The 22,956-nt window shown below is 34.7% G+C and overlaps 1 protein-coding gene across 1 annotated transcript; it reads left to right on the top strand.

Annotated features, from left to right (window-relative positions):
* The first annotated feature begins 11,282 nt into the window (after positions 1 to 11,282).
* LOC124366945 (mitochondrial mRNA pseudouridine synthase Rpusd3-like) lies at positions 11,283 to 21,377 on the top strand. Its single transcript, XM_046823563.1, has 6 exons — positions 11,283 to 11,568; positions 13,243 to 13,495; positions 14,016 to 14,202; positions 16,122 to 16,238; positions 18,200 to 18,361; positions 21,137 to 21,377. Exons 1-6 carry the CDS (start codon positions 11,400 to 11,402, stop codon positions 21,359 to 21,361), a joined length of 1,113 nt encoding a protein of 370 aa, XP_046679519.1. The 5' UTR covers positions 11,283 to 11,399; the 3' UTR covers positions 21,362 to 21,377.
* The last annotated feature ends 1,579 nt before the right edge of the window (positions 21,378 to 22,956 follow it).

Below are 22,956 nucleotides of genomic sequence, written 5' to 3'. Positions count from 1 at the left end.
ATTCCCTTCCTCGTAGTATAACATCCTTGGAGAGTCGTCCTCGGTTCGTGGCGTCGCTGAGAGAGCACTATCTGGGGCGGATGGTTGGGGCGGGGTCGGCATAGGTCTCTTCGCTGCGGTTTCACTGGCATGAGTAGAGAGTGTGAGATGTGTGAGTTGTGTTTTTTATATTCATTATATACAAGTACATGTTATTATTTTGCGTGTGAGTATGTGATTATAAATATGTTTATATACCTTTTCATCGTTATACATTTTTTTTAAATAAAGTTGTACTTTTTGTTCATATTGAAAATGTTTACAATAAAATATTTAGTTTTATTATTATTTAAAAATAAAAATATTTTTGTTCTAGTTTTTATATGAGGTTAAATGTAAGAAAAGGCCATGAGGCCCTAATTTCGCCTCAAATAAAGAAATATTTCATTTCATTTTTCATAGTATAGCTTAGAGAGCATATGTGTACAAAATTTCATTGAAGGGCATAGTTCAGTATAGCGTCAGGAGTGACTCTTAACAGTATACGCGAGTCTGGTGGCAATTTTATTTAGACGATACAACCCCGGACGGTCGACACCTCTTGCTTGGTGACTGTATGTTATAATATAGCTTACAGAGCATCTGTGTGCAAAATTCAATTCAGGCTAAATGTGTAGAATTGCATCAAGATTGATTTTTGACCATTACGTGCGTCTAACGAGTAATTAATTTATTAATTTTTAGAATAGATCTTCAGACAGTCAATGGTTTTGTTTTATTATAGAACTAACAGGGAATAATTGTACATAATTGAAATAGGACAGAAGGCGTAGATTTGTTGAAAGAGCGATTTTTCTTAATATTTAGTTTTATGCTGATTATTCTCATTTTTTAATTTTTCAAGTGCCTTCATGTTGAGAACAGCAACATTTACGCATAGAATACAAAAAGCCACGATCTGGACGACAAAGTAACGCTAACTTCACGGTGGTGTAAACAATTGGCTGTTAAAAAATGGCTGGTTGTATCAAATTAGTTTTTTGTAGTTGCAATATTTATCAATAATTTGGAAAGTAGAGATAATATTTAATTAAAAAATAAGTGATTCGAGATGAATTACGTGTGCTTATAAACGTTAGGTCGTAAGATTTATTAACAAATAATTAAAAATAAAATTAGTACAGATCTGTCCATAGCAGACAATCAACAAATCATCTGGTCAAAGGTGAGATAACTTGAATTTTGTTTATTATTTTGTCTGTGATCTGGGCAATTAATAACTTGAAACAGCCTCAAAATAAGTGTGTGATTTGCTGTGACATTTTCTACAGGTAAGGACAATGTTAAATTCAAAAACACTTCACACCATATTCTTTAGGATATTTCTCGGGTAGGGTACGATAAGCGGACCCGGTTTTTTATATAGAAATTGGCAAACGATATTACTTAATCATAACAATCGATATCATCAATCGATACTGATTAATTATTTTGAACAATTAACTTAAATAATCTATATCAACAGCTGTAAAAAATTTCAAATAATACTCGTGATGTAATATTTCAATTTTATATAAGTAACTTTATTATTAAAAATGGCAGTCAATTTTATAAAACTTCACGACAGTACTCTGAAGGATGATAAGACATATTTTCGTGACTTCAACATGTTGTACTCGTACCGAAAACCCCATTATGTGAAATTTGTGGGAAAGAAACAACTGTAACTGTGACAGGAGCAAATATGGTCGTCTTTAGTTTTCCTAATTTTGGTTATAATAATTTGTTTGATCACTGTAAATATTAGATTCATATTTTAATTTAAAACATAATGTTTGTTATTGAGGACTATAGATACTTTATATTGATTGATAGTCTAGGATTTGATATGCGAATATTAGGTATTGATGATGACATTCTTCGATATAAAAAACCGGGTCCGCTTATCGTACACTTCTGTAAAGATGGTTCGACTCTTAAAGTTCGGTTTGCTAACCCATCTTTCCACTAATTTGGATTTAGTACCCAAACGAATGTCCACACGATTTCTCATATTTTCGATAGTTTTTCCAAAAACTGAGTTGTTCATAAGTTTGAAAAAGTCTTTCTTAAAATCATTTTTCGCCTTTGTACGCTCCATGGTATTCAGATTAATGTACGGTTGCAACCAATTGCTTTGACTGAAACTAAGAACTCTATGAACATGTTTTAGTTTCATGCCCAGACTCAAATAAAGCTTTAAATTTTTGTAGTGTACGACATACTTTTCTTTGCTGTAGAGAGTTGTCAGAAGCTTTGCCATTTTCGATCCTGGTGGGACTCTACGTTCTGGAGCGAGAGGTAGATCAGAGTGTACATCGTGTAGTTCTTCAGGATATTCCAAATCAACTTCTAACATGTAGCCTGTGGGTGAATCGTCACTAACTTTCATTACATCGATGTCTGTACTGCTCCACTGAAAGTTTGCATATGGTAGTTTTACAGACATTGCCCACCCATACAGATTGTTTGCATCCAAGTACATAAGGTAATTGTTTGGTTTCGATTTGTCGTAGTCTTTCATGTAGGGATTGTTTGCCTTCGCATATCGATGAGAACAATGTGAAATACTACCACGAATACCCTTTTCAACCATGAGTACCATATCGATGTCAGTCAATAGGGACAGTTCGACTTTTGTAATTTTTAGCATTGCGTTCCAAGCCAACCCAGGTGCTGTGAAATACCATGCAGGATCTAATTTGTATGTATTGAGACATACATCCCTAAAGTTTTCCATAACATCTGCAAGCAGCAAGACATCGGTTTCGTTATATAGCATTGTATATTCTTTAATGTTCTGAATGTTAAAGGCGGTCCATACATCGCACGCATGTGTGTAATCTTCATTTGTTATGTGTTGTTTATTCAGTCTATTGTAAAATTCTTCTTGACTAGGTAGTGATGTTTCACTATATTTTTCTATACTGTCCATGTAGTCGTAAGGGTACACTCCTTTTCGTAGCAATAAATTGAGGTCCTTACCACTGTAATATGTTGAGATGTGTTTGAATTGAGATCTAGTCAGATTCTTTGCCAACCTATCGAGACTTTGTGACATGAATTTGAATGAATCGATGAATCGTAGTTCAATTCCACCTTCCACACTGACCGTAAAGGAAATGTACCGCTCCTCGTTGTTGGGTATCAGTGATATGCGATTTTTGAACTTACCAAACTCTTTAATGAATAGGCGAGTGTCGTAACCTGCTAAATTATGAATGAAAACAGGAATGAACCTAGGTTTTTTGAAATTGATGTTACACTTGTTGTGAGCTGCTCCTCTAAACAACCCCGTCAAATGGTTATGGTCTTTAACACGATCATCACCAAGAAAATTTCCACAGATATGACACGTAGTAGTAGATTCAAACATTTCCTGTTGCTCTTTTGTCATCAACTGCATGGGGACTATTGCTTCACTCTTGTAAAGTTCATTAATCCTTATCGACTCCTCAATCAATGATTTTACAAATACATGTGCAGCATCGTCTCCAAAGTATTTAATTGGTGGTTTGGAAAAGCCGTCCTCTGACACTCCATACATACAGAAGGAAATTTCATTATGTTTCTGATATTTAATAGTGAACGACTGGTGATTACCATTACAATCCACTTTACACACGGTTGACATGTTGAAATAGGTGCTAGACAGCATTCAAAGTCTGCGTAATACACAAAGGGCACTCTCATTGAGCAATTGAAATCTTTAAATCTAATTACAGTTCCTGGCTCTGGTAGTTCCAATTTCACAGCATCGTGTGTGTTACAGTCTTCCCTATGCTTGATGAGTAAATCCTCTCTCGTAAAGTGTTGCAAACACCTATTGCATATCCATATCTTGTCCATTTCGTGAGATCTGTGAACTAACCAAACGGGACATATCTTTGATCCAGCAGTAGTGAGTGTTTGTTTTTTCTCTGGTAAAAAGTAGATTAACATGGTTTTCCATCTCGTTATCAGTTATTCTCAGCGGGAATATATCGAACTTGTCATCATAAGCATAGACATTAACAGAAATTCCACTACGTCTTTCAAACTTTGCTATATCATCAAGTTTCATGGGGCATTCGCAAGTTGCTAGTGCATGAAGCAGCTCTCGTTTGAAAGGTTCGTAATTGCTGATTCTTTCTGGATGAACCTTAACTGGATGTAAAGCTGCCAGAATAGACCACATAAAACATTTCTGATCTTCGTTTTTTACATTAATAACAGCCTTTTTGGAATCTGCTTTGGTAGAACCACATAGCTGGATCCGTGAAAAGGAACGTATCGGTTGACTCTGATCTCCAAGTCTTTCACACTTTTTAGTGACCATTGAGAACCGTTTGCCTCAAACTCCTCCATCTCAACCAACATCTTAAGTTTTGCTGAGTTATAATAGTCAGACAGAGACGTTGTCGAGTAAAGAATTTCATTTTTTGTGTTAAAGTTCATGACGAGTCACCTCCACATCGTTTATTATTTTCTTGAATTCAGCATGATAAACCACGTTTACCTTAAGATTTTTTTTTCTTTTACAGCTTCCTGAAGTTTTTCAACAACGAGTGGTTTGCATATCTCAAGAAACATTTTTGGATCTTTGATCCCACGTTTGTTCATAATCACATGCGTTTTCAATCTTCCCATGAATGCCGACTGGACTTCTGATATTTCATCAAGTATTGTCTGTGACTCCTCTGGAGTACGTACCGGAACCAGATGAGGTGTTGAAGGTGATTCTGTTTCAGACAGAAGCTGTCTCTCTTCCATGGCAGGACTAATCGAATTCTCACTATTAATAATTGTACTAGTCGGTGTCTCACTAATAATCTTTTTCACACCTGTAGGAATCTTTTGTGGTCTAGTCGGTTTTCGGATCATCGCTTCAAGAGCTATGTCGTTTGTATTGACCTTCGGTACTTGTTTGACTTCCCTTGGTCGTTTTGGGTATTTCTTTACCAGCATGTTGATGTCTGGAGTGGGTGCCGGCAGTTTTGGTGTCAGTCTCGTAATGAGTAATATTTCACTCCTGTATCGAGGACCTTCATGAAGTGCTGACAAACGGATATGGCGTTTCGATTGTTTGTGACGGTTCCAGTTGGATGACTCTATTGGTGTTTCACAAATCCAACACATTTTAGTTTTAGGAGCTGGTTTGATTTCCATCTTTTTCAGACGTTCGTTATATGTCGTACCACGCTGGTTGCTGGCACATTTCTGAGATTTTTGGTGCCGAGCCATGTTGGAAACCGTTATTTCCTTACTGCATTTTGGACATGGTTTCTTCTGGGTTTTTTTTTGAGCACGTACATCGGTCGGACTAAGCACGTTGTATGTTGGACTCTCTGGGAAATGTAGTGGTGAACTGTATACACGACTATATGGTATATGCAGTGAATAGTCTGACTTATCCGGAACTTCAAATAGTGGTGGACCAAGTATTGATTTAATTTTCGATGAATCGGGGTGTATCCTTTTTACTGGTGGTTCAAACTTTGGAGCGTCAGCTGTAGATGGGCCAATTATAGTTCTAATTTTGGAATAGAAATCTGGAGTGTCTAACATAGACAAATCAAAATCAGCAATCGCGTTTTGTTCTTCAGGTCTGAGATTTGAATATTACTCTGGCAACATAGACAAATCAAAATCAGCTATCGCGTCTTGTTCTTCAGGTCTGAGATTTGAATAGGACTCTGGCAACATAGACATATCAAAATCAGCAATCATGTTCTGGAATTGTCACTCACAGCTTTAGCGTAGTTTTCCAACATAGACATATCAAAATCCAGAGTTTGTCTGTCTAACGTGGACATGCATTTCTTTGTTTTTTTATGGCGGGACATGGAGGAGTTCCTGACTTCAGCACCACACCTTGAACATACTTGTTTCATCGAAGGAGGTCTTTCATTGAATCCGTTGGAAGAAGCATGAGCTGGTGGATTTGACGCTGACATACACTTCTTTGTTTTTTGGTGGCGGGATAGGTTAGATGCAGTAACCTCTGCTCCACAATTCGGACATGTCTTGACTGATGATCTTCGAAGACCATCCGTAGCATTGAGAAATGCTGTTTGCTTGCTTGCAGTAGAAAACACCATTATTATAGAGCTGGTTACTCTCTTATTGTATGGGCGATTGACGATGGAAAAGGATAAGGTACGGATGGATGAGAATAGGAAGAGGAGTAAGAAGAGGGTGGGTGTGTGGGATGAGTGGAAGGAAGGATGAGAGCATTATTAATACATTTGACTCTGAAAGGAAGAGGAGTAGGAAGAGGGTGGGTGAGTGGGATGAGTGGAAGGAAGGATGAGAGCATTATTAATACATTTGACTCTGAACTAAAACATAATTTTTTGTAACTCTTTTTCATAAAACGATCCTGTTATTTCCTCACCAGACTGGTCTGCGATTTTGTAGGTAACAGGGCAAGTTTTGTTGACAGCCACAATCCGAAAAATTTCTCTTGTCCAATTTCTGCGGTATTTATTTGCAAATACATCTTTCTTTATAGTAATTCTTACGCGGTCTCCAACCGAAAGTCTGGGTCTGAATACTAGACATCGTCCAGTGTTTGCGTACATGTTTCTTAAAGTTTGTTCATTGCTTGAATTCACTTCTGATGGGCTCATCTTTATAGTGCTATGAAATTTACTCTTGTATTGACGTAGAAGCTTCTGTAAATGTGACACTCATCTAAAAGAGTTTTGAATTTCAAAGTGCACTTTCATTTTTTCATTGAGAGTTCTATGGAAACGCTCTATAATGGCACTTTTTTCCTCATTTTCAGTATGGTATAACTTTATTTGATTTTTGTGTAAAAACTCTCTAAATTCCTTATTAACAAATTCTCGTCCTTTATCCGTGTGAAGAAGGTTCGGGGGTTTGTGACCAACCAATTTCGCTCTTCTTAATATTTTACCAAATGATTTAGTAACTTCTTGTGAGCCTTTAGTTTTTAATGGTTCTGACCACGCATATTTTGAAAACGTATCAATTACATTAACTATGTATCTGAATCCATCATTTTCCTTTGAAAACCTAATCATTACAACAAGGTCTGCAGCCCACAAATCATCAATACCCAAAGTTACAATTTTTCTCTTAGGGAATCGCTTAACCACGGGTTTATGAACCTCTAATGCTCGAAGCAGGATTTCTTTCCGGCTTTTCTGCTTCATTAATTCCTGACACTATTCACAATACACTTACAGTATACCAAACTAGTAATTTATAAAGTGCGGTGTCTCGCGCGGCGCGGCGGTGACTGGACAGTGACGAGGCGCGTACCGATTGTTTGTATACTTATAGAAACAACACGCGGTGTCTCGCACTTGTTCAGCAGTCGCGCGGCGCGGTGCTGACGAGGCGCGTGCCGATTGCTTGTATACTTACAGTAACAACGCGTTGTGTCTGCGCGGTGGCGGTGACGGGACAGCGATGACATGCGTGGTGATTCGCGCGGCGCGGTGGTGACCACCCATTCTCACACTCTTAGTCGCTGAACCGCTCAATTCTGTCCCAGATTCGGTCTCACACGGTTTGTCCCAGAACCGGTCTCAGGTGCTTTGTCCCAGAAACGGCCATAGTATACTACTGTCCTGTCTTAAAGAGCAAGCAGTTTATTTATAGTTTATTAATCACACAAACATCATTGTATATAGGAAATAGAATGTGAATACTGTATTTGCCGCAAGTACATCAACAAAATGTAAAGTATTTACTCCCTTAAATAACATAAATTTTAATGTAAAACTATATTTTTATCAAATAATTAAAAATATCAAATATATCCATGAACTTGTTATAACGCTTGGTTGTTGAGAGCTGTAGGAGTGTAACCCTTGGCAAATTAGTGTTGTCAAATTATTGACAGCTCATCAACCTTGTTTATACACATTTATATAAATATTTTATTACAGCCTATTATTACTTATATGTCCCTAATGTTTTTTTTTTTTTTTTTTTTTTTTTTTTTTTTTTTTTTTTTTTAATAGTTTCACTGCTGTAAAAGGCAGCTAACTACATAGTCTACAGAAAACCAAGTGACAATTGTATATACAAAATCATTTACCTAAACAAGATCTGAAACAGATAAACTACAAGTATTTTCAGATGTACTACAACAACTTACTATAAGTGAGTGATAGCATATTAACGCATACCTCCCTCCCTCCTTTTAGAACTTGTGAGTTCAGAAAAAAATACGAGAAACTGATATCTAAACCAATTTTCAAAATTAGAATCATTTATAGTTAACAATTTTATTACGTACTGTAATGTTCACAAGAAAATATTGTTTTCAATAAACCGATGTATGTTGGTTTTACTGTTCCGGAACTGAGTAAATATCATATGTACAATTTTTATTATAATATTATATAAAACAGTAATAAGAATAAAGTAAGCATCCTGTGTGTTGACGTCAATTCATTGTTCTATCATATATCCGCTATCTCTACGATGATTTTTTTTTATGTTGAACTTACAGTGCGCTTAGATTTTTCAGACTATCCACCAGATCATAAATGTTTTTCAGTCAGTAATAAGAAAACTTTGGGAGAATTTAAGACAAATGTGTTGGTTTTATAATAGTTGAGTTCATGGGACTCAGATATAAATTGTTCACCTTTACAACAGATCTAGAAAATGTTAAAAATTGACTGAAAAAAGCTTAAGGTGTTTTTAAACCGGTTATCAGAAATCAAAAAATTTCTTATTTCTTATTATCAAAAATGTTCAGTTAAAAAAATAAATTGTTTTGTTCAACGAAACATAGTGTACAAAACAATGGCTGTGAATAAATTAGCGCTTAGCAGTAACAGTGACACACGTCACATTTGTAATAATGGTATAAACACTTTGTTAGAATGTTCAGATTTATCGGTCATCTACGGTTGACTGTTTACTTGTAGTTTATTTCACTGTATAATATCAGTATTATAAATTAAATTAAGTTATTGACATCTGGAAGAGTGCTACTATTTGTTAAGTTATCAGTATTTGTATTCTTCGTGTTCTATACCATGTTAATGTAAAATCAAGAAATAAAAGACATGTTTTGGCATTTTTTCTTCTTACTCAGCTACCGGTATATCTTCTTATTCTTTTATTTCAGAAGGATATGTAATAAATACAAAGAAAAAATACATTATTTGAACTTATCTGTATTACATAATCTTTTTTACCAAACCAGACAATAGTAAATACTGTATTATACTAGCATAATGAATCATTAAACAATATGCAACTGTGTTAGCAGTTACATCTTTAGAGGTTTGAATATCTATACGCATATGAAATGATCTAGTTTTTATGAATCCACTTGTTTAGAACAGTCAAATGTACGTATATCAAATGATCCAGTTTTTTATGACTTCACTTGTTTAAAACAGTCAATAACAAAGAAGGTATTTCTTTGTTAGAAATGTATTATCTAAACAAGGTTGGTCATCACAGCCTGAAAATAACTCGTACACCAGAGATTTGTTTCCATTAAAATTATAATTTGGATAGTATGTGCTATTTAAATATAACTTTACATTTTCTGAATCATAAAAATCAAAGTGAGATTCATTTTTATCAACATTTTCTTTGCCCTTAGTTTGAAATCCTGTATCATAAACGTGGCTTCTTCGTCATAGAACTGGTCTTTACAGTCCTTGTTTGAAACAGAAGCTAGTACGAAAGGGTATTCGTTTAGTTGCCACTGCCTATAAGGAATGGAAATGGGTTGGTCTCTCTCGACAATTTTTCAAAGTGATAATTTCATATTATCTTCAACACGTAGCCTACATAGGGCATTTTCCAAATTACTTTGTTTAAGTCTGTTTTAAAGTCGTGTTTGACACGTTTAAATAGCTGCATTTTGATCACCAGAAGCTCAGTAATACCAACTATTGTTTTACTCAAGAAAATATTATTATAATACTAGTAGTTACCCGCGGCTTCCGCACGCAATTTTCTGTTAAAAAACAGGACACTATATTCATGTTTTCTTTTTCTACGACATTCTAAGCACTCCTGAGATAATTGAAAGTCACTCAAAGCTATTCCAATCTCCTGATTCATTTTAGATTTAAGTTGAAAGAACAGTGTTTTGAGACCCTGAAGTCGTAGAGTTAAAACGGTTTTTATAAGATTCGAATTTCTCTCCAACATTCCATGATAGTGAATTACTCCAACGATTTCAGTAACTGCACTATTTTAGGCAAGTGTGGAGAATCCTTAAGTCAAAGACAATATATAAAATATATATGTATATTGGGAATCCGACAAGGAATTTCAGTGGTACGCAAGAGCAGTTTTTTTTTTTTTTTTTTTTTTTTTTTTTTTTTTTTTTTTTTTTTTTTTTTTTTTTTTACCTAAAACATCAACTGCTATAGTTTTCCATCCAGTTGACATCGCTGGGACAAGACCTAACTATATTTTTTTTGTACTTGTAACGCCAACAGTTACAACTCTTATTAATTTCTGTGTCACACAATTCGTATCCCATTTCAATCATACAAAAACTCCATTGCAATTTTTGCAATATTGACTAAATTTTTAGTGGTATCATCGGATTTATCTGCAGCCTTTAAACATTTTCCTTAATTAATCAATAAAAACTTACTAGGAAATGTGAATACATCTTGTTGATAAATTGGTATCCTTATATCATCGCAATTTTTTCATGAGTTCAAAGAGTTTGGATTGTGAGAGTACCACTCTATGTAAATTATCGAATCATCAAAATTAACACTTTCATTTATATCTAGTATTCTTTTCGAGAGGCTTTAAATAAATAAGACCTCATTACGATAAAGTTGTTACGAGAGCTCCCCAGAATAAGAATTATTTCCTTAACTATTCGAAGACGAGTACATTCCATCTCCGTGGAAGGTAGCCAAAATAGTGTTGTTATCCCAAAACCTGGTTAACACCACCTGTTTAGCGTTTAGTCTCAGGTGTGATTTTTAGACGAGAACACATGTCTAACGGGTTATTTGATTATGTTTATTTGAATGTGCATCTACTTAAACGATACATTCTATAGGTCGAATTCTTAAACTTTTTATTATACAGCTAATAAGACACCTTTGTGCAAATGTTCAATACGAAAAACTGAGTAGATTTGGAGAACGATTGCTTTTTAGTAATTAGTTTTATACATTTTATCCAAGTTTTTGATTTATTGGAAGCGCCTTCAAATGAAGAACTGCAACATTTACGTACAGATACAAAGGGATGTTAACTTTAAGGTTTGGACGACAAAATGACGCTAACTTCACGGTGGTAAAAAAAAGTAAAGGATAGGCACTACTATGTAAATATACCTTATGTTTATAACCTAGTTAATAATAAATTAGTGTTTTAGTGCATTAGTAAGTTAATAAAAAGACTATATTGTTTTAGGAAAGATGAGTGCTTTATTTAAGTCTATTTTAAAGGATGCGTTATTTGTTAGAAGTGTTGTTTGCAATTCCTGTTTAGAGCGGGGAAGTCATCAATATAGGAAGACAATAACTTGGGAAAACACAATTCAATTTTCCGAATTTTTAACTAAGTCTGTTGTTTATCATGACAATGGTAATGTATAAATATTATATAACCTTTTAAGTGTTGACTATTCATTTGTAGTGTTACACTTTTTTTAGGAATTTTGCAAGCATATGTTGAAAATATATGTTATACTCGTAAAAATGAACTCTTAAGCTGATGGCGTTTTCCACAAGTTGCATCAATTTGTCGCTTTTTTTATAGGAAATTAAAAGTTGAAGATCTACCTGGCAAATCACGAATTTGACGTTAACAACGTATTCTGCTCATCCTCCTGAACAAAAAATATATATGGTTTTAGGGGGTGCAAATGACAAATAACATGATTTTAGAGGGTGTATACATAAATAGTTAAGTTCTTAATTTTTTAATGTTCTGTTTGTGTGCTGTGTCTGGATATCTGTAAATATTATCTGCGGGTGGGACTGATAGCTCCGGGGCAGAAGTCAGTGCTTCACTAGATATCGTACACTGTAGTTTGGATCGAGTGAGTGCGTGACGATCATGGATCAACCATCCACTAGTTCGATCAATCATAGTTAATTGGTGTGTCGGAGTGTTTTGTTGGGCATGTTAAGAGTTAAGAGTCTAGAACTTTGTTATTTCTCATTTCCTCCCCGTCAAACCTTATATTGTTTTGTTCTGTAGGACGATTCCAATAAGTTAATAACGCAAAACTCGTATTTTGCCGCTCCGGCCATTAATCTGACAATTACCTTTTTATAAAATACAGCAACTTTTTCTGTCATCCACTTGTGGAGAGAGAAATCTTCCTCTAAGTTATGGTTTCCCGCTGAGTGTTGGTAAAGATCAGATAAAATTGGAAGATGTGTTGCTGTGCAAACAGCTTGTGGAGAACTGTTCTCCCTCCACTACGCACCCCAGACATGATGTCGGGTACTAGTATCCCTCCCCCCCACTTAACCCATGTATGTACTTCAGCTGCAGGTGTTTTTGGTGATTTCGTGTGTGTTTTCTTTGTTTGTGTCAAGATTTAAGGCTGTAGTGAGAATGAATGGACCAGGACCAATACCAGTAAACTAACTGAACTTTATCACACTGGTAGCCTCGGCAATAATTGAGTCCTCTTTGTCCGGTATTTTCTTGACACTACTGCCTAAACCTTTCGCATCAAGTCTTTGGCAACAAGTTTTCCACTTGTTGGTCTAAATTTGAGAAAATTTTGAGCAACTTTTAGTTTTCTATAAAAAATCTTTTACTTGTTGCTCTTTTTTGAGAAGAGCAATTTATAGTTGACAATTTTTGTGTTAATGTGCCTTTAGAGAGCTGGATATAAATTTCTATAGCCTATTTCTCCCTTGCATGTAATTAGTTTAGTACAGTAGTTAATCATTTTTTTTGCACCTGAGGAGACTGCCACTTCACTTATTTATAGGTGTCTTTGATGTCGAAACAAAGTAAAGATTTGGCTTGAGTTTCTTTCTCTGGATTTCTTCGGACAAACATGATTCCAGGAGTCAAATCTGAGAAAGCATCAGATACTAGATGCTGCAATAAAAGGGAGCTGAAATGTTACTATTCAACATCCAAAAAATAATGTTATTGTTGACTGATTAAATTTTTTAATTACCTCATCATAGTGCTCCATAGATATATCCGTCTTACGCATCTTGAAGCTATGTTAAATCTTACAACATCAATAACAGTTACACTAATTATAAATTAAATTACAATTTTTTGCAGGTTTACTGGTTCTGAACAAACCGTACGGAGTATCGTTTTCAAGAAGCAGTGGTAGTAACAATGCTGACAAATCAAGTCTGGACCCTGAAGAAAGTGTTTTTAATAAACAAAAGAAAAACAATGTCAAGAATTCAAATTCAATTTATGCAACTAGTGGAATTGTTAGTGACAGTTTAAATCTAGTGGATTGCCTCCCATATCTGAAACAGCAGTTTGGATACAACAAGCTATACATTGCTCGTGTGCCTGAAAAGTGAGAATTCTTTTATTCAGTATTATTTGTACACCAAATTTATTTGCATGTGTGAGCATTCAGTTTTACTCAGCTATGTACAATATCCATGTATTATATAATATGTTGTATGTTGGCCACACACTTTAGTTCTAATAGCTATATATTATTTCTATAAATTCTATTACAGATTGAGTTTTTTGTTGTTGAGATAATTAGTGAAGGGTAATAGGATTTCGGACATATGTCATTGGTATATGTTATAAAAATACTAAGTTATTTGTGTGTACATCAGAACTAAAGCCATCTTTTTGGTTCTTTCTTCATCAGATTCCTCTACATGTTTTTTGGAGATTGTAAGAGATGGTTGTGCTGCCTTTGCCCAACACGGGTTATCTTTATTCAGATCAGGATTCATGGTGATATAAGACATTTTCAGCAATATGTGTTTTGTAGCGAGTAAATGTTGTAGGACACTATAATTATATTGAAGTACTCAAAATAAAATTATAGTTATGGATTAATGTATTTCTGTTCTTAGATATGTAAGTGGGGTTGCAATTCTTACAACTTCGCCAGAGCTGGTTGAACACATCAACAAGGGCCGAGCCCATGCTCCGACTGGTAAAGACAAATACCTGGCCGTCGTCGTCGGTGTGCCCAGATATGCCAGTGGCACAATCAAGCTTGGATTCAAACTGGAGCAGCATCCCAAGAAAGGGAAAAGAGTAAGTTTGGGGGAATTAATAAATTATTTAGCAAATTTACAGTAGTAAAACAAATTCCCAAACACAGTATAAGCACATTTTTTTATTGGATTTAACATTTTAACATGTGTATTTTATTATATCATGACCCAAAAGTACAACATTTCCAACTAAAACTCTTCGCTCCTACAATAGTTTGATTTAGCCAGTTCAAGAACACGCTTATGAGAATTCTAAGAAGGTGAGGCTATGTGCCGAATTTGAAGAAATTAGGTTTAAAAATGTAAGTGTGCTTGTAGTTTAAGTGTCTGTACAAACTAATATGAAGTTTTAAAAACACTGTGCAAAATATGCTGTTGAGCCCAGAATAGCTGTCACGGAACCGTTCCGTGATACAAGGCCAATGGGTTAAATGTGTGTTGTACGTTGTTATGAGACAACAAATGTGTATGTATTGTAATTGAATAGAAACAAATGAGGCTTCTTATTACGTCATATTAGTGATGTCTTTGTTACGTTTTCCACAAGGATAATTATTTTTACTTTCTTGTTTGCCTTTTTTATCATCTTCAATATTAAAAATTAACAAAATATACAAGTAACAATAATATATGGGTTGTTAATGTATCACGTATTAGTGATTATATAAATATTTGAATTTGAATATAAATATAATACAAATAAATAAGTTTAAACCTAAATAAATATTAAAACATATAAAATGTCATGTAATAAAACACTTGTACAGTCAGTTTCATTAAAATAATTTAGCAAATAATACTATAATAAAACTGTTCTTATTTGAGCTGGTCTAATAAAAAATAAATATAGATGAAAACTTTCAAAATAATACTAGTCCAGTTTAGATTTTCAAGCAAATAGTTTATGGCAGATGTTATACTCGTATTTGATCTGAGTATCTTCAGATTTACCATGGAAGCCTCTATCCCTGAGCTATCTCAGATGGTTGATAATAGCGGGTTATCAGTTACTGATAAGTTTCTTTAATATCTGACAATGGCTCTGATGTCAGGTCTAAACAGTTATGTAGTGTCAGTTAATGTTTTCACTACATAAAAAACAAACTCATAAGTAAAAAAATTTGAAAGCACTTCTCTTATTGTTCGATTTAGAAATATCACTGCTAATAATTGTTAAATTTTCTTCCCATATATTCATTCAATTAACAGTAGGTCATAATTTTCGAGCAATTTTCTTTGGAAAATATAAATTAAATTCTTAGTAAAATTCAAAATTTCTTTATTCAGCCATGTAACAGATTACAAGAATAGCGTCACAATAAATCTCAATATAAATTTATAATTGCTATATTAAAACATAAAAATCAGTTTGACACTCACTGAAAAAGTAAGATTTGGCTATGTAGCCTTCTGCAGAGTAAGTTAAAACAATTTTTAAATCAAGACAGTTATTAGTTAAGGTACATGTTATTTCAGATAATTTATCAAAGGAAACGTTCCCTGATTGAACATGAAACAAAAACAAAGAATTTTTAACGTAACACTTGTCAAAAATATTGCACGCACAAAATCAGTCTTACTTTTAGTCAATAGCAGCCTATAAGTATCTATTTTTATGATAAGAAAATTTTACAATGTATTTATGAGTGTTGCAATGGAAATAAATAATGTAGGTTTTAGGTTTTATGTCAAACCAACTCAACTCTAATATTTGTAATAAAAATTACGGTTATAGTGTTCTAAGAAATTTAATACACTATTAGTTTGTGAAACAATAATTAAAGACATAAATGAGTACCAATCTAAATAGTAGACTTTGATTCATGTTGACTTTCTATTCATCACGCCTTCCTCATCACCTTTGCTATCCGATTATATTATAGTGTTTTCCTTGTTCTTCCGTAGACTGAGCTACTATGTGACTGAGCACAGAGTTTTTCAAAGTTCTTCTGCTTCCAGGTAGTGTTGCTTCAGAAATGGGCTAACAGAGCGTATAAAAGAGGGGAAATTCGAATCGGAACATTTCATCACCAACTTATCAGTTCTGGGTATAACGATTTAGCCAGCCTTGTACAGGTAATAGTAGAATATTGTTCATGAAACAAGTAAAAAGTATTCTTATATTTTTAGTTTAGTTGTACCTGTTGTCAAAAAAATGAGATTTTATAACCGTTTATACAAGTTTTGAAATTCCTCTTGGCAATTCATGTGGACCATGTTACAGATAAAGAATGATGTGCGTTAGTATCATGTCTACAGAGTGTTCTGTGCTGACTATCTACATTCACCTGTTCTGGGTGACAACTTGTTTGGCAGTAGGGTGCAGACTGTAATGGGAGTGCCGTCGACTATTCATAATTTTAATGATGTTGCAGATAAATATTGACCTGCGTAAATATCATGCCTACAGAGTGTTCTGTGCTGACTATCTACATTCAACTGTTCTGGGTGACAACTTGTTTGGCAGTAGGGTGCAGACTGTAATGGGAGTGCCGTCGACTATTCATAATTTTAATGATGTTGCAGATAAATATTGACCTGCGTAAATATCATGCCTACAGAGTGTTCTGTGCTGACTACCTACATTCACCTGTTCTGGGTGACAACTTGTTTGGCAGTAGGGTGCAGACTGTAATGGGAGTGCTGTCGACTATTCATAATTTTAATGATGTTGCAGATAAATATTGACCTGCGTAAATATCATGCCTACAGAGTGTTCTGTGCTGACTATCTACATTCACCTGTTCTGGGTGACAACTTGTTTGGCAGTAGGGTGCAGACTGTAATGGGAGTGCCGTCGACTATTCATAATTTTAATGATGTTGCAGATAAATATTGACCTGCGTAAATATCATGCCTACAGAGTGTTCTGTGCTGACTATCTACATTCACCTGTTCTGGGTGACAACTTGTTTGGCAGTAGGGTGCAGACTGTAATGGGAGTGCCGTCGACTATTCAAAAATTTTAGTGATGTTGCAGATAAATGTTGACCTGCGTAAATATCATGCCTACAGAGTGTTCTGTGCTGACTATCTACATTCACCTGTTCTGGGTGACAACTTGTTTGGCAGTAGGGTGCAGACTGTAATGGGAGTGCCGTCGACTATTCTTCATTTTAATGATGTTGCAGATAAATGTTGACCTGCGTAAATATCATGCCTACAGAGTGTTCTGTGCTGACTATCTACATTCACCTGTTCTGGGTGATATCTTGTTTGGCAGTAGGGTGCAGACTGTAATGGGAGTGCCGTCGACTATTCATAATATTAATGATGTTGCAGATAAATGTTGACCTGCGTAAATATCATGCCTACAGAGTGTTCTGTGCTGACTATCTACATTCACCTGTTCTGGGTGATATCTTGTTTGGCAGTAGGGTGCAGACTGTAATGGGAGTGCCGTCGATTATGTATCATTTTAATGATGTTGCAGATAAATGTTGACCTGCGTAAATATCATGCCTACAGAGTGTTCTGTGCTGACTATCTACATTCACCTGTTCTGGGTGATATCTTGTTTGGCAGTAGGGTGCAGACTGTAATGGGAGTGCCGTCGACTATTCATCATTTTAATGATGTTGCAGATAAATGTTGACTTTCGTAAATATCATGCCTACAGAGTGTTCTGTGCTGACTATCTACATTCACCTGTTCTGGGTGACAACTTGTTTGGCAGTAGGGTGCAGACTGTAATGGGAGTGCCGTCGATTATGTATCATTTTAATGATGTTGCAGATAAATGTTGACCTGCGTAAATATCATGCCTACAGAGTGTTCTGTGCTGACTATCTACATTCACCTGTTCTGGGTGATATCTTGTTTGGCAGTAGAGTGCAGACTGTAATGGGAGTGCCGTCGATTATGTATCATTTTAATGATGTTGCAGATAAATGTTGACCTGCGTAAATATCATGCCTACAGAGTGTTCTGTGCTGACTATCTACATTCACCTGTTCTGGGTGACAATCTTGTCTGGCAGTAGAGTGCAGACTGTAATGGGAGTGCCGTCGACTATTATCATTTTAATGATGTTGCAGATAAATGTTGACCTGCGTAAATATCATGCCTACAGAGTGTTCTGTGCTGACTATCTACATTCACCTGTTCTGGGTGACAACTTGTTTGGCAGTAGGGTGCAGACTCTAATGAGTGTGCCCACGACCGTTCATCATTTTAATGACGTTGCCGATAATCCACAGGTGTGTTAGTCGAATAATATAGTAATTAATTGTTGTATAAAAGATTATAAATTTTAGCTTTTGAACACTATTTTTGATATATTAGTCAGTTTAGTTTTTGGAACTCTGTACGTTGGCCAGATTTTCTATATTATTTATTCAAAAGAGCATATTTCATAAAAAATTTACATTCCATAGATTTGGTAACTTTATTTAATCCTTTTTGAGTCTGTGTAGTACATAAGTAAACAAATCTCGTCGTCACATGTTGCTCTCTCATTCTCACTTTGTTTTTATTGTCACATGCTATTGATTATATCTTGTGTTGTAGATCATCGATTGTATTTAAACTGGGAATATGTTAGTGTTATAGTGTGTTTGTTGGATAATGTGTAATGCAAATGAATACTACACATGCTACATGGATGAGCCGCTTTGAAAACGACCTGCGCGAAGATTATTTGTTCGTACGTGGGGGGGGAGGAGGAGGAGAGGAGTCCCACCATGCTCTTCTACTGCCACCCCTCTTTCATTGCTCGATCTACTTTCTTTACAAGTGGAAACCAAATGCTTTGCTCACCTGCGTTGGTGTTATTGGAGAATAACACTGTGTTTGTTATTGTCGTAGTTAAGGAATAACTAATATTATTAGTTTTGTTAAGAATAATAGTGTATCTATTTAATATGTTAGTATTATTAAGAAGTCTTTTGACAAATACTTATTGTTAACAGCTGTTGTTTTATTACTGGGTTTGTAAAACAGCTGTTGTTATTATTACTGGGTTTGTAAAACAGCTGTTGTTATTATTACTGGGTTTGTAAAACAGCTGTTGTTATTATTACTGGGTTTGTAAAACAGCTGTTATGAAACACATACCCGACGAGTGGTAAAGTGGTGACTGAAGAGTGGTTGGTAAGGACTGTGGAGGGGGAACTGAGTACGCTTTTCTTCTCTCTGTCTTTCACCCCCCCCCCCCCCCCCACTGTTCACCAAATAGGTTGCTTTCAAAGCAGCTTATCTTTAATTGTTAGATCAAACTATTTTTCTGATCAGTCATTGATATTGTGTTCTTCCATACAATATGAAATTGGAGGTGTATAAATTGCACAAATTCACACAACATTGCAAATATCATTTTTCCTAAATTACCAAATCGCCTTAAGCTACCAAGTGTTTACAAACTCGACACTTATAAAAAGAATATAATGTTATGGCTACTAAACATAGATAAGAGCGAATTAGAATATTTTGTAACTTCTTTGTGTGTACACTAGCTTAATTATGAAAGTGTCATGATATTGTAACTTTATAGGATTGTGTGTTGAGAGAGTGTCTTTTGATGGTGGTAAATGTAGGGACCGAGGGGGGGGGGGGGGGGAGAGCGATAAATGTTGGTTATGTGTGGGGTGAGTGTATAAGTGTGTGACAAGTTCCAAGCCTCCTAATAAACTTATCAATATAATCTTTTTCTTTTGGATAAAATAAGTTAACACTGTTGCTATTTATTAATCACTCATCGCCACATTATCATTTCTACTGTTGTTATCTGGTAGTCCTCTTATTGTCTAACACTTGCTTTATTGTAGCTATGATGTATTTGTTTTTTTTCTTTTTTATGATATTACGAGTATATATACGTTACATTAACCCTCCATCGGGCGCTTAAAATTAGAAACACCATCAGGCGCTCACGGAGGTTTCCTCCAGGTTGGCGAATAATGGATATCATAGTCGTTTAAACTGTTTTTATTTGTTTAAATACTCATACTGATTTAATTACAATGTAATATATTCATTTTTAGAAATATAATAAAAATTACACTCTTATGTAATGAATTTTCGAAATAAGAAATTCAAAATCTTAAAAAATGTTATTGTATAATAACAACATGATTAATTTTAAGGAATAATGCAATTAATTGTAAAAATGTTTAACCTACTTTAAATATGTATGGAAATTAACTTAGTTTTTAACTTCTTACAAAACAACTTACTTCAATTCTTGAGATATTATACAATTGTAATGTCAATTATTGCTCTGAAATAAAAATTTATTCTTTACTAAAAATTTTTTTACACACTGCACAAAATTTCAAAAAATTTTCCTTCTGGTTCTTATAACGGCAATGTTCACTCCATAATCATTACTAAAATGTTCCCTAGCACACTGGTACTGTACTGACAAGTCTCTCGTCTTCATTCTCCATTTCAAAAAATTCAAATAAAATATATGGTATAATTTAAAAAGAAACCATCACAGGTCACACATTTAGGCGCACACGGATTATTACTCCATAAAAACTAAACACAATAAGGCGCTCACGGAGATTTCGTCCAAGCACTACAAACACACCATCGGGCGCTCACGGAGGAATCGTCCAGTCACGCACGGAAGTAGACCTCATACTGACACATTTTGATAAATAAAAGCGGGAGGGTATTGTTTCGTTTCCCCGAAAGATGCTCGTGAAGTACACTGCGGGAAACGACTGCCGACATCAGAAAAGTAGTACTATTTTTAATAATAAAACATACACCGAGGAAAACTCCGTTTAGCGCCCGATGGAGGGTTAATACATATTTACGTTGTAAATTTCATGTTTTCATTACTTTACATTATTTTTCCATACAAAGATTTTACAGTACTTATTATTATTAATCTCCACACACAGGCTACACCCATGATGGAGTATGTGTGATCTGTGTTTCTATGAGGAAATAAATATTCATTCATTCAATAATACTGTACATTTTTAATTTTTTAACTATTTTTATCAATGTGGGTTTAATTGCAGAGACTGCCACAAGAGATGTACAGACACCTGGGACTGACCTCAGGAGAGGCCTCCATCATCCCTATCCACGTCCACCTGGAGGAGATGCTGCTTCCCAGGTTCTTCCAGAAGGGTCAATCTCTGAGGTTGCGAGCCCCTGTACCACCTCATTTCCTGTGGACCTGCGAAAGGCTGGGGCTTACACAACAGGCTGACAATAGATTACTGGAACAAGTTGAACAATAAATAGTCCGAGATAATAGTAATTGTTCTTTCTCATACCCGCTATTTTACTGTCAACTCCTAATTGTTCAGAGTACATAAAACGGTGATGTCTCAAATAAAGATTACACACAATTTTGGTTAATTCCGGTGCTATTAAACTACAAAAATAGTAGAACCCTGCTAAATCATCAAATTTGGGACTGAGAGAGCATGGTCGGGACAGTAAAGAGGTCGGAAGAGCACATTTATTAAGATACAAAAATGTGATAACACTGTAATGTAACGGAAAATATTAGATATGTATATTTTACAATGCTCCAAATCTTTTTAAACACTGCTAGTATTAAATTAAATATGTTATAATTATATAGCGATTTATATAATGTTACATTGTGTACTTTTCTTCTTTAACCCTCAAACAGTCATTTTTTTCTCATATGGCAGGTCATTTTCAGTGTTATGTACTTTAACCCTAGAACTGGCAATGGTGTCACTCTGTACTGGCAGCTCTATTTTAACAGCCTCGTAGACGTTTCTTATAATGTATCACATTTCATAACTGTTAGTCCAAATATAAACTATTATATGTCAATGTATTTACAACTATATGGAGAGCATTATAATAACAATATCTTATTGTTTCCATGGAAACATATTTTATATTTTTTTTACAAAATGTAAGAAAAATGTTTTTTGGACATTTTTTTGTAAATATTCCGTTGTGTAACTGCTTAGCAATAAGATTTACATCAAAACCGTAAATAAATAACTTATTCGAAATTTTGTCCTGATTCCAAAAATATATAATTATTGTAACTTTTACCTCAAAACGTATGTGTTACAGGGCTTTGTATGAAAAAGCACCCATATTTACTTATTTTCAAAAATGCGTACATTTCTAAATAAATATTATTGTTTGTGGGTAAACATAATCTCTTGACTGCATTTATACTTATATAAGTATGACAGTTAAAACAAAAATAAAATAAAATAATACATTTTAATCTTACCTTATTTACATATGTGCAATATATACAAAGTTTCATTTTTCACTCAGCGTCACTAGATCCCTCCCTGCGAGCTCTCTATGATCATTTGATCGGTCTCTAAAGTTTTCACCCATATTGAATAACTAAAACTACAACCTAAGAAAGCTCAAAAAACAATAATAACAACACCAAATACTACTGGATTCGTAAACTCAAACACAAAACCCGGCACTTGTTCACAGTTTCACAACAATGTGGTTGACCCGTACTACGTTCACGTCAGCTGTCCAAAAAAAACGATGTTTTACGGTAAACAAAGAAGACAATAATCGAAGTAAGAACAGTAAATCGGTACTATAGTTATTGCTCTTCCAGAATATATCAAATAAAAATCATTTATATGACCTTAATTGCCTACAATTTCAATAACGGTACTTTGGCGACGAATATTCATCGTTGCCAAATCGGACGGGCCTTTGGTGACGAAAATTCGTTTCATACCTCTAGGGTTAAACATTTTGTAAAAAAAACAATAACTTTTTTTAACTATAAACCTAATGTGTAATAGATTTTTTTGGAAAAATGTGGTGATAATTATGATATTATGTATTGTATAAACCACAAATA

This window comes from Homalodisca vitripennis, chromosome 7 (assembly GCF_021130785.1).
Source record: "Homalodisca vitripennis isolate AUS2020 chromosome 7, UT_GWSS_2.1, whole genome shotgun sequence".
Lineage (NCBI taxonomy): Eukaryota > Metazoa > Arthropoda > Insecta > Hemiptera > Cicadellidae > Homalodisca > Homalodisca vitripennis.
The sequence above is the reverse complement of the archived record's forward strand: the minus strand, read 5'-3'. Positions and strand labels throughout refer to the sequence as shown.

Excerpts from the sequence above, each read along its gene's own strand:
- LOC124366945 (XM_046823563.1), top strand. The coding sequence starts at position 11,400 with ATGAGTGCTTTATTTAAGTCTATTTTAAAGGATGCGTTATTTGTTAGA. Across the intron at positions 11,569-13,242 it reads TGTTGTTTATCATGACAATG|GTTTACTGGTTCTGAACAAA; the intron begins GTAATGTATAAA and ends AATTTTTTGCAG. Across the intron at positions 18,362-21,136 it reads ACGTTGCCGATAATCCACAG|AGACTGCCACAAGAGATGTA; the intron begins GTGTGTTAGTCG and ends GTTTAATTGCAG.